Source organism: Elephas maximus, chromosome 1 (assembly GCF_024166365.1).
Source record: "Elephas maximus indicus isolate mEleMax1 chromosome 1, mEleMax1 primary haplotype, whole genome shotgun sequence".
NCBI lineage: Eukaryota > Metazoa > Chordata > Mammalia > Proboscidea > Elephantidae > Elephas > Elephas maximus.
In genome coordinates, this window is record NC_064819.1 from 199,744,244 (window position 1) to 199,757,600 (window position 13,357).

Sequence of the window (13,357 nt, forward strand, 5' to 3'; positions counted from 1 at the left end):
AATTTTGCTAGAAAAAGGCACTGAAAGAGGGATATGTCCCCCACATCCTCCCTGCCCCAATCTATAGTCAATTTCTCTTTTTGTCAATTTGGTAACTCTGACATTAAATGACTAAAAAAAACTACATCCTGTCAACTACATTTTAAATATCATTTCAAATGACAAAATTTATAATTAAAATCTCAAACTATGACAAAATCTAGACTTCTTTAGGCAACCAAAACGCACGCACATGCACACAAACAAATCTACTTTTTACTACTCACTGACATCAATGAATCAAACCAAAGAGGTATAAATGGGCATTCTATTTAAAAGAAGAAACAGCAGGATTGTAAAAGTATCTACTTTAAAAGAAAGGAGGTAAGAATTTTTTATAGCTTCCATATAGAGTGGATTTTCTTATTTTTCTAATTTATTATCTTGGAAATTAAAAAAAGAGTAACAGAAGAAGGCTGAATAGACAGATCCAAACCCTATATTCTAGAAAGACTGAGCCAAAGCGGCATTTCAATACAAGAAATCTGGAAATAATCCAAAACAAATCCTTTTTGGTATATGGTTATGCCAGTACGCTTTCATTTCTAGACAATCCCTTTCCAAACATACCTGCACCTCAGCAACGCTTACTGAAGGTTGCTCTTCCTTGACTTGAGCCTTAATCTCCTGTTGTTTTCTCTGAGCTGTTTCTTCAGCATCGCCCTTGGCCTGCCTCTCTTCTCTCGGAAGAGACTCCTCTTTATCTATAATCTGTTCTTCCACAACAGCCTGGGTAGGCCCTTTTTTATCTCCTCCATCTTTGGCCACTACTAAGTTATATGACTTTTGCTTCTTAAGCCATGGGGGTATGAATCGAGAAATACCCCTGCTCTCAGATGGATCCTTCTCTCTCTTCTGGCGGCGTGGACTACTTTGGCTTTCAGCTGCAAGAGGTGGCTGGGGACCTTTTTCCTCCTCTGGGTCGGATGATTGATTCTGCTGATTTTCTGCTACTTCTTTAGGTTTCTCCTTGGCTGCATCTGCTTCTATCTGGTCAGATTCCTTTTTAACTTCAGACGCGGAGCCTACTTCAGTAGTCATGATCACAGCTTATCCTGTAAAGAAAACAAAGCCACAAAACGCTATTTTACAAACTTTTCAATTTGAGTTTGAAGGCAAGAAGCAGTAAAAGGAAGGGTGGGAAGGGGAATGACAGAGGGATGGCAGAGAGAAAGCATACCTGGAGAAAGGTTCATAAGCACAGGAGAAAACCTAGGTTGTTAATCTAAGTTTTAGAATTTTCTATCTGAGTCATAGAGCCAAAGCTAGCATCACAATAGGGTTAATTCTGATTCTCTACAAATTGAACTTAAAATCACTAAGGGCTACAGGAAGAATGATTTACTTTGTTTCTTCAATCAGCTATAAACAATAATTGACAGAAAAATACTCCAATTTTATTAAGGCAAATTACTTTTTTCCTCTATGTTTGGTCTCCCCTATTCAGTAATACAAAAATGTTACACATTTTCACACACGATACAATTTCGCACATTAAACCCAAAATCTCTAAGAATGTTAAGTATTATAAAAACAAATTTTAAACAGTGGATGCTTAATAACAAGAAAATTAAGTCTGGGGGGAAAAAATGTGCTATTTTTTGTTCCAATGTTAAATCCTATAATTCGCCATCACTATTCTAATGCCAAAGTTAATCTTTTGAGAAAGGTACTCAAACTTGAGTCAAAATTCCAATTCTGGAATTCCAAAATTCCATTCTACCCAACCTCAAATACACCTTTCTTATGATTTCTTGTGATTTTAAGAAACATATCCAGGGGTCCCTAATATGAACGAAATGAAGATAAACCAAAAAACCAAACCCACTGCCATCAAGTCGATTCCGACTCATAGCGACCCTATACATATAATTATTGATCCTATCATGACTAATGAAATCAAACTTTAAATTAAATCTGAAAATAAGTGGTTGTCCAGATTTTACACAAAAGAAATTCTTCATGGAGTAGCAGCACCACATGAAAGACAACAGGCGGGGGCTGCAGAGACAGTGACTCACGCCCGCTCGCTCCTTCCTGCCAGCAATAAAAGTGCTTAAAGTCCTGGCACCCTGGCCAACAGGAAACTTCCCAGCTATCTTTAAATGTGGTACAAACTTGAACAGGTCAAAAATAAAACACAGCTTTTTAAAGTTTGAGATATAATTCATATACCATAAAATTCACCAACTTAAAATGTACAGTTCAGTGGTTTTTAGTGTATTCACAGAGTTGTACAACCATCATCAGTCTCTAATTTTAGCACATTTTCATCATCCCAAAAAGAAGCCCTGTACCTATTAGCAGTCTCTCCCCGTTCTTCCACTCCCTTAGCCCCTGGCAAACTCTAATCTACTTTCAGCCTCTTTGGTTTCATCTAATCCAGACATTTCATATAAATGGAATCATACCATAGGTGGCCTTTTGTGCCTCACTTCTTTCAGTTTGGTGTTTTTCACTTAGCATAATGTTTTCGAGAATTATTCATGTTTTGACATATACGAACACTTACATGGGGTGGAGCGAGGGGAGAATGAGGAGTAACAGGATTTCTTTTGGGGGGGATGAAAATGTTCTGAAATTAGTGGTACTGATTGTACAACCTTGTGAATATACTAATACCACTGCGTTACACACTTTAAAAGGGTGAATTTTATGGTATATGAATTATATCTCAACAATAAAAATCTAAGTAGAGAAAATATTAATCACATGTAATTTGTAAGCATAAAAACATTCAGTCAGTCAGCCAGACCGTATTTAATGGGCCCCTACAATGCTCTAAGCACTGGACACATGAATAAAGACAGTCTTCAAGGAGCTAAGGGCCTGGGGGCACAGATTAAGTCAAGAGCATGTTGCTCAAAAAGCACATACCAGACACTTAAGCCAAGATTACGAGAAGGGCATCATCAGGGAAAACTTCCTGCAGAAGTTGACATTTGAGTTGATTTTAAAATGATGAGTACTCATTTTTCAGGCAAAGAAGTCAGGGTGGGAGGCACATGCCAGCCATAAGGAGGTACATGGAAACGTTCAAACATTCCTCATATACGGAAGCTGCAAGTACTGAACAATAATTTACTGTACAAGCGCAGTGAAGGTTTGTGAGTGGGAATGGGAGTAAAGCAGGAAGGTAAATTGGTAATGATAAAGAGGAGTAGGCAGAACCAGAACACAAAAGGTTCTGTGTATCACACTAAGACGGGTTTGGAGGTTTAAAGGCAATGAAAACCACATAAACATTTTAAGCAGAGGCGTAATGTATCAGATTTGCACTTCAGATAGCCCAACCTGGCTGTAAAACACAGGACACGAGAAAAGACTGAAACAGAAAAATGTCTAGGAGGCTGCTGCAATAAATTAGGCATGAGATGGTGATGGTCTGCACAATGGCAAAAATAGTGAGATAAAGGGTAGGAAATGAATCTAATGGTAAAGATTACACAGTAATCTAATGGACAGGACTTGGCATCTAGACTTAGAAAGTCAAAAAGAGAAAGAAGTTCAGGGACAGTCCCAGCTCCTGACAGACTGGGGTGATGGTAGAACCATCCATGGAAATAGGGTCAGAGTAAAAGTGGGTATGGTTGAGAGAATGAAATTTAGATACATCCAACTGAGAAGTCTGTGGGGATGTCTACTTTGTCTCTAGACACACAGGTCTTAAATGGAGGTCCAATATATGCATTAGAGACACAGATTTGGGAGTTGTGATCGTATGGGTGTTAGCTGAAAGCACAAGGTTACTTACATACCCGAGGAGTGTGCAGAGTTTGAGCACAAAGAGTCCAAGAGAGCCCTCATTACCACCAACATTTAAGGGTCAGGCAGAGGAAAAGGTATGAAGGCAAGACTTACACAGTGAGGCAGGGAGAAAATCAGGGGACTCAAATGTCCTTGAGGGCAATGCTGCAGAAGAAGGACTAGCTAAGTAACTATCATACCTACGTGTCTGATGTTACTTTTCATTTTGGGGCATTTAAAATTCAAAATTATGTCCTACCAATAAGATCCAAACAAAAAAAAAAAAAAGAAAACTCACTGCCGTCGAGTCGATTCTGACTCATACTGACCCTAAAGGACAGAGGAGAACTGTCCCATAGGGTTTCCAAGGAGCGCCTGGTGGATTTGAACTGTCGACCTTTTGGTTAGCAGCCCTAGATCTTAACCATTATGCCACAAGGGTTTTCCCAGTAAGACCCAGGAACACCTAAATTGGCCCCACCGCAGAGAAAGCCTTTTTTCCTTCTTCAAGGCACCATTTTTCGTGTACCACTTAAGTGAAGAATATTTACATTAATGACGAAATTGACCAAAGCTGATTTTTCACATGTACTCTCTCTAGTTATAATTTAAGAGCTGAATCAATGCCCTTTGGTAAAATTATAACAAAAATGTCAACACTTGTCCAAGCTAACCAAGATAATTGGCAGTTCTTTAATTACTTCGGCTGTGAGAAATAGTCTGGGGACTAATCAACTAAAGCTGATTTTTCTGTTAAAATATTTTAGAAGCAATTAAACATAAAACTAAAGTTTCCATTCTTATATTAAAAGCATTGATATATGTTTGATTTTTAACTATAAGAGCTACAACTCAGTACTGTGTAAGATACCATGCATGTTAACTTCTATACCTCAAAACACAGGGTATACTATTCCCATTTTTAAAATAATAAACACAAATGCAGAAGTTAAATGACTTGTCAAAGTCACTAGAAGACAACACAGCTGTACACATCCCCTTTTTTAAGTCCTCACATGGATTTCACAGTGCAATCACAACTTCGTTATATGATCAACAAATGATCCAATCAATCACTTAGCCCTCCACCTAGTCCTTAAAGAAGATTCGTGCCAGTCTCCGAAAATGAGTACAGAACAACATGAATGTATTTTATGATTTACTATAATTAACCCTGCCCCCCCCCAAAAATAAGACATTTAGAGATGAGTTCCCATCACAAAGAAAATCATATTTGAAGATATTAATTGGCCATGCAATCTCAACTGAGCTGATCAACAGAATTGAAGGTGCTAACACATAGATAAAGAACATAGTTAAACCATACAGTTAAGTTCACAAAGCACTCTTCATAGATTACTACTGTATTGACAACACTTTTAAGAACCTCAGAGCTGATTGTTAGTGTCATCACTCAAATGGAAGTTATAGGACAGAAAACAACAGAAACGGCCAATTGGATTCTGAATATTCAACAATAAGGGTAAATAAAATTCTATGTAAATAAGTATATTCTTAAAATAGTTCCACGAGAACAGAGCTCAAAACTAACCACTACCTTCTTTACTGACAAGACGGTTTTCCTGAATAAATTACCACCATCAAGAAAACATGATTATAGCACATCCACTCACCATAATTGTTGTGCTTATAACTCAGAGTTTCAGACGTGGATAAGCCTTTAACTCTATTTCCCACTAAAATGGAAACTCCCACTCTGGAATGCAAGCACTCTCACAAAAATTAAAGCCCCGTGAGGACTACGATCTTCATTTTATTCGTTGCTATGTCCCCAGCATCTAGCATGCAAATAAGAAGCACCGAGAAATATTTACTGAATGAGTAATGTTAAATTATCTAATCTAATACCCTCATTTTATTTTATCAACAAGGAAACTGGCTCACAAAGACCAGGAGATTTGCCTGAGATCACAAAGCTAGGCGGGTAAAGCCAAAACCGGAACTAAGGTTTCCCAAACCCCAGCAATGCACATTGCACTGCTCTTCAATTAAAATTACTGAGAATTCATCATTAGTATAGTTATATAACACACTAAGCAAAAAAACCTTTCTACTCATCATCAACCAAAAAGAACACTGCTGTGAACAGCCAGCTCATTAGGCAAGCATGTGATTTTGACACAATTACCGCATTGGCACGCTCCATCTACATCGATAAAAGTGTTCATTACTGTAACAGCTCCACGAGAAAAAGCCTGGGTCATTTAACACTAAACCAAGCAGAAATCCATTACCAATAGAGAATCAATACTGGTTGGGTACCGAGCTGTGCTATGCAAAGCCATTCTTTTTTCCTTTTGTTTAAAAAAGGAGGTAACTTTCAAGGTACGTCTCTATCACTAACTAGCCTAAACTACCTACCATATACTATTATGCTACTTAAAACACTGGTCCTTAATCACAGTACTACAGTAAACAAAACAAAACAAAAAATGGATATACAACTGCACAAGCTCATACAAAGAATTGTATGCAAAGGGTTCAAGTTAATTCTTGTGGTCAGATGTTTCCTTAAGATCCTGAAACAGGGGCCCTTACTGTTGGTAAAATCCCTGCACAAGAACAAAGTGGGCACTGCAGCCAGCTTAGCGGCCCCCACCCTTTGTAAAGACCATGAGCAATATGAGGTCTTTGATTTCTACCAACAAAGCCCAATCCATTGTTTAGGGACCCAAGATTTACAAAATGGGAAAGTGTGCCATTCTAAACTTCAAAAGTGGTAGTCAGGAGACAGAGGGTGGCTTTCGTCTGAACTTTGAGAAAGACAAACAAAACAGTGTAACAAATAACAATTAAACTTAAACAATAATAGTAAAATATTATTAAATAATAATAGTAATGTATGGGCAGATCTAATTCAGTTGTTCTGTAGGTCTGACAAAACTTGCTTTCATCTCCTCTTGTCATGGTTGGGCAGAGAGAGGATATGAAGAGCAACTTGCTAACATCCACAAATACTTGTTAATGTTCATCTCCCCCAAATAGCCTGTAGCCCGAGGGAAGGTCTTGTAAAATACTAGTCTGCTATCTTCCCTTAAAGCACTGAATGTGAGAAAAACAGGTAACAGTAAGACAAACATAGGAATGATTCAGCAGTCACCTAACTCTACTTAGCAAATATCCGGGTGATCCTTCCCAGATACATGTAGCATTTAAAAGCAGGGGAAGAGGAACTGGAAGGAGAGGAAAAAGGAAAAAAGTTTCTGGACAGGGAAAAGGAATAACAAAGACAAGCAGACTTAGAGCAGATTCAAGTAAAGCCTTTCCCTTATGGGTTTATTTTTCTTAAGTGTCAGAAGGACTAGAAAATACCATATCCTGTGTTCGAACAGTACAAATACATTCCATTTTCTATTTGCTAGTTTACATTATCCATTCTCTCTATTACTCGTAAGGATAAACAAGATTTATTTTTAAAATAAGCCAATGATGCCCACCCTAGTTACCTTTATAATGTTATATATTTTTGTTGTTGTTGTTAAAAGGGATAAAGGACCTACAAGAGAACATAACTATTTCTATTAAGATGTTAGCTAACATCTGGTTTAAATTAAACCCACACACACACACAAAAAATAGTCTAGAAGGGATCAAATTACATTCAGAGCATGTCTTCTTTTTAACAGAACCCAAAATTTATCCAGCTTTCCAGTCTCTTCCAAGTTTGACAGTGCAGGCTGGCTCCAAACTCAGTCACAAGGGGTAGGTTCTGTCGGTCTAGGGCAATCACAATCATGCCCCTCCCATAGCCAAGAAGGCATGCAAAAAAGTCTGTTGGCGGACTTCTGGGTGAAGATTCCTCCCTCTAAAAAGAACCACAAGGAAGAGAAAGCCCCTTTTCTGTCTCTGAGCATTGTACACATGACTCCTAGAAATGCGGCTGAAATCTTGCATCTATGAGGAAGGAAAGCCTGAGGACAAAAGGACACAAAGTAGAGGGCATCAGCAAAAGAGTCACAGAGGACCAGCCTCCTGACCATGCCACACAAGGCCCACCCCTATGTTTGAGCTTCCTGTTAAGTGACAAACAAGGAGCTCTGGTGGCTCAGTGGCTAAGAGCTTGGCTGCTAACCAAAAGGTCAGTAATTTGAACCCACTAGCTGCTCCAATGGAGAAAGATGTGGCAGTTCTGTAAAGATTACAACCTTAGAAACCCTACGGAGCAGTTCTACTCTGTCCTATACGGTCACTATGAGTCAGAATCAACCCCACAGCAACAGGTTTGGGTTTTTTTTTTTGACTTTATGGTTTAAACAGTTGAGCCAGGGATTTCAGTTACTTGCAGCCAAAAGCACTCTCATGTTAGTCTCTGCATATTCTGAGGCAAGCATTAGAAAATAAGCCTCAAGAAACTAGGTTGTATGGGCCTCACGCTGAAGAGTAATGGTTGCCAAAATTTTTCCTTTTTTTTTTTCCAGATACTCAATTTTTAAAAACCTAATACCCAAGTAAATATTAATAAGCTAAACCATTAATTCTTTACTCTAGTAACTCTAAGTAAGAAGCAAACAAGCAAAAATGATCTTAGAGTTCCCTTTCTTCATATATGAGACAGGGGAGGAGGTATTTAAATCTGGGCATAATTTTCAATAATGTGTAATTCCTAAAACGCAAGAAAAGAGCTGACAATCTTATTTGTTAAAAACTAGCCCCTGCCACTCTCGTTAAAAATCAGGTCAATCCGGGATAAAATGAATGCTTCAAAGGTCAGCGGAGCAAGGGCGGGGGTCTGGGGAACATGGTTTGAGGGGACTTCTAAGTCAATTGGCAAAATAATTCTATTATGAAAACATTCTGCATCCCACTTTGAAATGTGGCATCTGGGGTCTTAAATGCTAACAAGCGACCATCTAAGATGCATCAATTGGTCTCAACCCACCCGGAGCAAAGGAAAATGAAGAACACCAAGGTCACACGACAACTAAGAGCCCAAGAGACAGAAAGGGCCGCATGAAACAAAGACCTACATCATCCTGGTTGGTGCCCGGCCACAATCGATGACTGCCCTGACAGGGAGCATAGCAGAGAACTCCTGAGGGAACAGGAGATCAGTGGGATGCAGACCCCAAATTCTCACAAAAAGACCAGACTTAATGGTCTGACTGAGACTAGAGGAATCCCGGCGGCCATGCTCCCCAGACCTTCTGTTGGCACAGGACAGGAACCATCCCGGAAGACAACTCATCAGACATGAAAGGGACTGGGCAGCGGGTGGGAGAGAGATGCTGATGAAGAGTGAGCTAATTATATCAGGTGGACACTTGAGATTGTGTTGGCAACTCTTGTCTGGAGGGGGGATGGGAGGATAGAGAGAGAGGGAAGCCGGCAAAATTGTCATGAAAGGAGAGACTGAAAGGGCTGACTCAATAGGGAGAGAGCAAGTGGGAGTACGGAGTAAGATGTATGTAAACTTATATGTGACAGACTGATTGGATTTGTAAATGTTCACTTGAAGCTTAATAAAAAAAAAAAATCAGGTCAAGAACAAGATCTATGCCATAAGATCTATGCCAAAGCCCTCTCCATAAGCAAGTAGAGCCCTCCCAGAAATAGATGCCATATTGTGAAGGGGCCACGCAGAAATCATTAAGGATGCCAGTACTGGGCATGATTATTCTCATAATCATAATATATATAAATGTCCTCATACTGGGCAATCCAAGAGTAAATACAGTAACAGAGGTGATGAGGATGCTCTAGAACCCTCTGGTTCTTCATTAATCAATTGTGCATATTGAGTTACAAAGTCAGAAATACTGATGGCTATATTTAGCACTAATTCCTTCTCTCGAGTGCCTAATTTTTGTAATGGTCAGAGCTGACACTATACTCTTTCTTTGTTAAACTGATTTTTAATAAAATAATGTAGTAGTTCAGAGATCAAGTCTAGGACCCACACAGACCACAATTAAAATTCCAGCTGCCTCTTACGAGCCATGTGACCACATACAATTTACTGGCCTGAGTTTCAGTTTCTTCATCAGCAAATCAAGGATACAGTACATACTCAACTGGGTGGCTCTAAAGATTAAATTAGATACAATATACAAAGTAAATTCACATAGTAAAATCACAATAAATGGTGGGCCACTGTCATCTCTGTCATTAAATAGGGATTCTATAAGAACAGGAACTATGTCCAATTCACTAAAAATAGGAAGTAATAATAAAGACAATAATACACCCATTCCTCACTTATTGACACAGGTTCCAAAGACCAGGTCATCACGCAAAAATCAGTGTTATGTGAAAACGAGTGCCATGATGAGGCTGGAAACGTCACGCTCCTCCTCCAGCCACGTGGGGTCCTGCCGCCAGGTGAGTGTGGGGCCCAAGTACAGCTCAGGCAGCAGCCTACCACCAGGTCATACATCTCAAAGCCCCTGACCTCGAGCCTCATGTGTGGTTAGCAGCCCAGGCGCACGACCAACTAGAAGGCCTCCTGCAACACCCACACCAGCTCGCACTCCCCACCTTCATCACCACCATGCTTGCTGTCCGTAGCCTGGATTGGGCCCAACACAGAGCACAGCACTTTGGTGCCATCTGCCTCCAGATAGGCTGAGCCATCAGTCTGACTCAGCAGCCCAGTACACGGGCAGTAGATTTTTTACTATCATTGTAAATGTGAAGTGTCAGATAATGAGATGGTACACAAGAGAGGAGTAGATATAATTACTATAGAAATAATTTTTTAAAAAAAGGTAATGTTAGCTACTTATTGAGTGTGGTTCTAAATACTCCACACATACCAATTCATTTAATCATAACTCATTTAATCTTCATTTAATACAATTATTTTTAATAGTTACAACTGTAAGTATTCCCATTTTACAGATAAAAAAGACAAGAAGAAGATAAATCACTTGCACAAAGTCACACAACCAGTAAGTGAAAAAGCCAGGATTTGAGCCCAGGCTATATAACTCCAGAGAACTTACACAATACTGCCACCAATCTCAAAACGGCTTCACCTAACATAATGCTTGATAATTATTTGTTGAAAAAGTAAAATCAATTATTGCCACCATTTAGGGCTTTATAATCATTAGCAAAAGGAGCCCTGGTAGCTCAGCTACTAACGGAAAGGTCAGTGGTCCAAACCTACCAGCTGCGCCATGGGAAAAAGATGTGGCAGTGTGCTTCCATAAAGCTTACAGCCATGGAAACCCTATGGGGGAATTCTATGCTGTCCTGTGGGGTCATTATGAATCAGAATCAACTCGACAGCAACGGGTTTTTTGGTAATCATTAGCAACGTGTGCTGAGGTCCTAATAAATTTTGCCAAACTTCAGAATGTGGGTTGTATCAGTATCGTACCCCCCCTCCTTCTTCAAGACAAATATTGAGTGCTTTCATTGCATACGTACCTGACGTCAGCAACAGAGATGAAAAAAATCCTGCTCTCAATCTAGATGATGGAGCAGAAGTAGCAAGATTAGCAGTAACATATATTCAAACATCCTTTCACTAAATCAGAAATTTTGGTAATTTAGATTGAGAAATTACTACAAGTTTGAAAGGCAATTACACTTTTCCTGAAAGCAACTACTACTGTCTCTTCAGGAAGACACACATGGTCCTTTATGGGAAACACTGGCCAAACACTCACAAAATGCTAATACACAACATGCTTTTTTAAAGAACACTTAATTATCATTCTCAATTTTATTTTCAAGAGAAATATTTCCTCATTAGCAGAATTAAAGTAACTTAAAAAGCCAAAAAAGACTTCTGTCCATCATGGCACCGTAGGCAGAAGCACCATGCCATCCCTCCACCGCAAAGATCCGAAAAACTAAGTAAATCAGGGACAAACGTCATACCTGGAATCTGAAGTATCAAATGAAAAGATAAAGAACTCAGCCAAACACCAAATGGAATAAGAAGCAGACAGAGGACAGGGAGAAGAGATATGTGCAGAGGTCCCATATCAGCTAATGCAGCACGGACTCACCACCTTGGTTGCCTGTCAGAGACTGACGGACAGGAAGCACAGGAAAGCAGCTTTGCGGAGCTCCCAGCAGGAGACAAGAGCACCCAATAACCAACAATATACGCCTTCCCATCCCCCATCCTTTTCCCATCCCCCATCCTTTCCCTACTGCTCAACCTCCGTGCTTCCTGGCTGGCACCAGTGGCTCAGCCACCCAGAAAGCGCAGCATCCGTGCCACTTGGATTCACCCTGCCCAGATCAGAGATCAGTGGACAGGGAGTATGGGAAAGAAGCTTCACAAGTTACCAGCAAGAGAAAGAGCACCGGCTGGACCTGCTCTGGTACACCATAGCTTAGAAACTGGCCCTGCCCATTCAACAAAGAGGTGAAAAGTATCATGACCACAGATGAGCAAACAACAAGGAACACGCAGCCTGCTTGCTCGGACATAACCAAATAAAACAAAAAAGCAGAATGAAAAAAAACAGATCTACACTTACTGACAGAAAAAAATGACTACTGAATGCCCTGAGGACAGCAGACAACATCAAAACATATCTAAAAACAAGACAGGATGGTTGCAGCAGACGTCCAAACTAAAACACCCATGACTTTCCAGTAGATAGAACCACCTGATGGGCAATTCAAATCTCTAATATTGAGAGCTATACAAGAGTTGAAGCAAAAAACAGACAAAAATGAGGAAAAAATAGACAAATTTTTGGAAAAGGCAGACAAATTCATGGAAAATACAGGCCAAAAAAAAAAAGAATTCAGAAAATAATACAGGAAAAAAAATGCCAAAATAAATTCACAACTAGAAATCATACAAAAACAATTAGAAATCCAAAAGATAAACAAGATTTCAGAAACAGTGTCATGAAAGGGCTGAGCAGTAGGTCTGAATAATGGAATACAGGATCAGTGAAACAAAAGACAAATACTTGAATACAACTAAGCTTGAGAAAAAATCAGAAAAAAGAATGAAGAAAAATGAACAAACCCTGAGAACTATGTGGGGGATACAATCAAAAGCAAAAATTTAAGAGTGATCAGAGTCCCAGAACAGGGGGAGAAAACTGGAAAACACAGAGAGGATCATTGAAGAACTGCTGACAGAAAACACCCCTAATATCATGAAAGAAGAAAAGCTGACCATCCAAGAAGCTCAATGAACCACATACAGGACAGACTCCAAAAGAAAATCACCAAGGCATATCATAATCACGCTCACTAAAACCGAAGACAGAGAAAAAGTCCTGAGAGCAGCTCGAGAAAAACAAAGTCACATATAGAGGAGAAACAATAAGACTAAGCTCTGATTATTCAGCAGAAACCAGGCAGGCAAGAAGGCAATGGGATGACATATACAAAACCTTGAAAGAAAAAAACTGCCACCCAAGAATAATACATCCTGAAAAACTCCCACTCAAATATGATGGCTAAATTAGGGCTTTTGCAGAAAAACAGAAATTAGGGGACTATGTAAGAACCAAGCCAAACTTACAAGAATTATTAAAGGGAGTCCGTCAGTCTGAAAACAAACAAGATTAGACCACAGCCTGAATCTAGCACATGAGATTATACCAGACAGATACTGACCTAACAAATG

At 39.5% G+C, this 13,357-nt stretch overlaps 1 protein-coding gene across 13 annotated transcripts in view; it reads right to left on the reverse strand.

Annotated features, from left to right (window-relative positions):
- Positions 1-13,357, reverse strand: part of EPB41L2 (erythrocyte membrane protein band 4.1 like 2) — a 276,802-nt gene that overhangs the window by 149,423 nt on the left and 114,022 nt on the right. For all 13 annotated transcript variants that reach the window (XM_049900692.1, XM_049900708.1, XM_049900685.1 and 10 more), the window contains one exon: positions 610-1,094. In XM_049900692.1, the coding sequence (XP_049756649.1) occupies positions 610-1,080 (471 nt within the window). In that variant the 5' untranslated portion in view covers positions 1,081-1,094. The remainder of the gene's footprint in view (positions 1-609; positions 1,095-13,357) is intronic.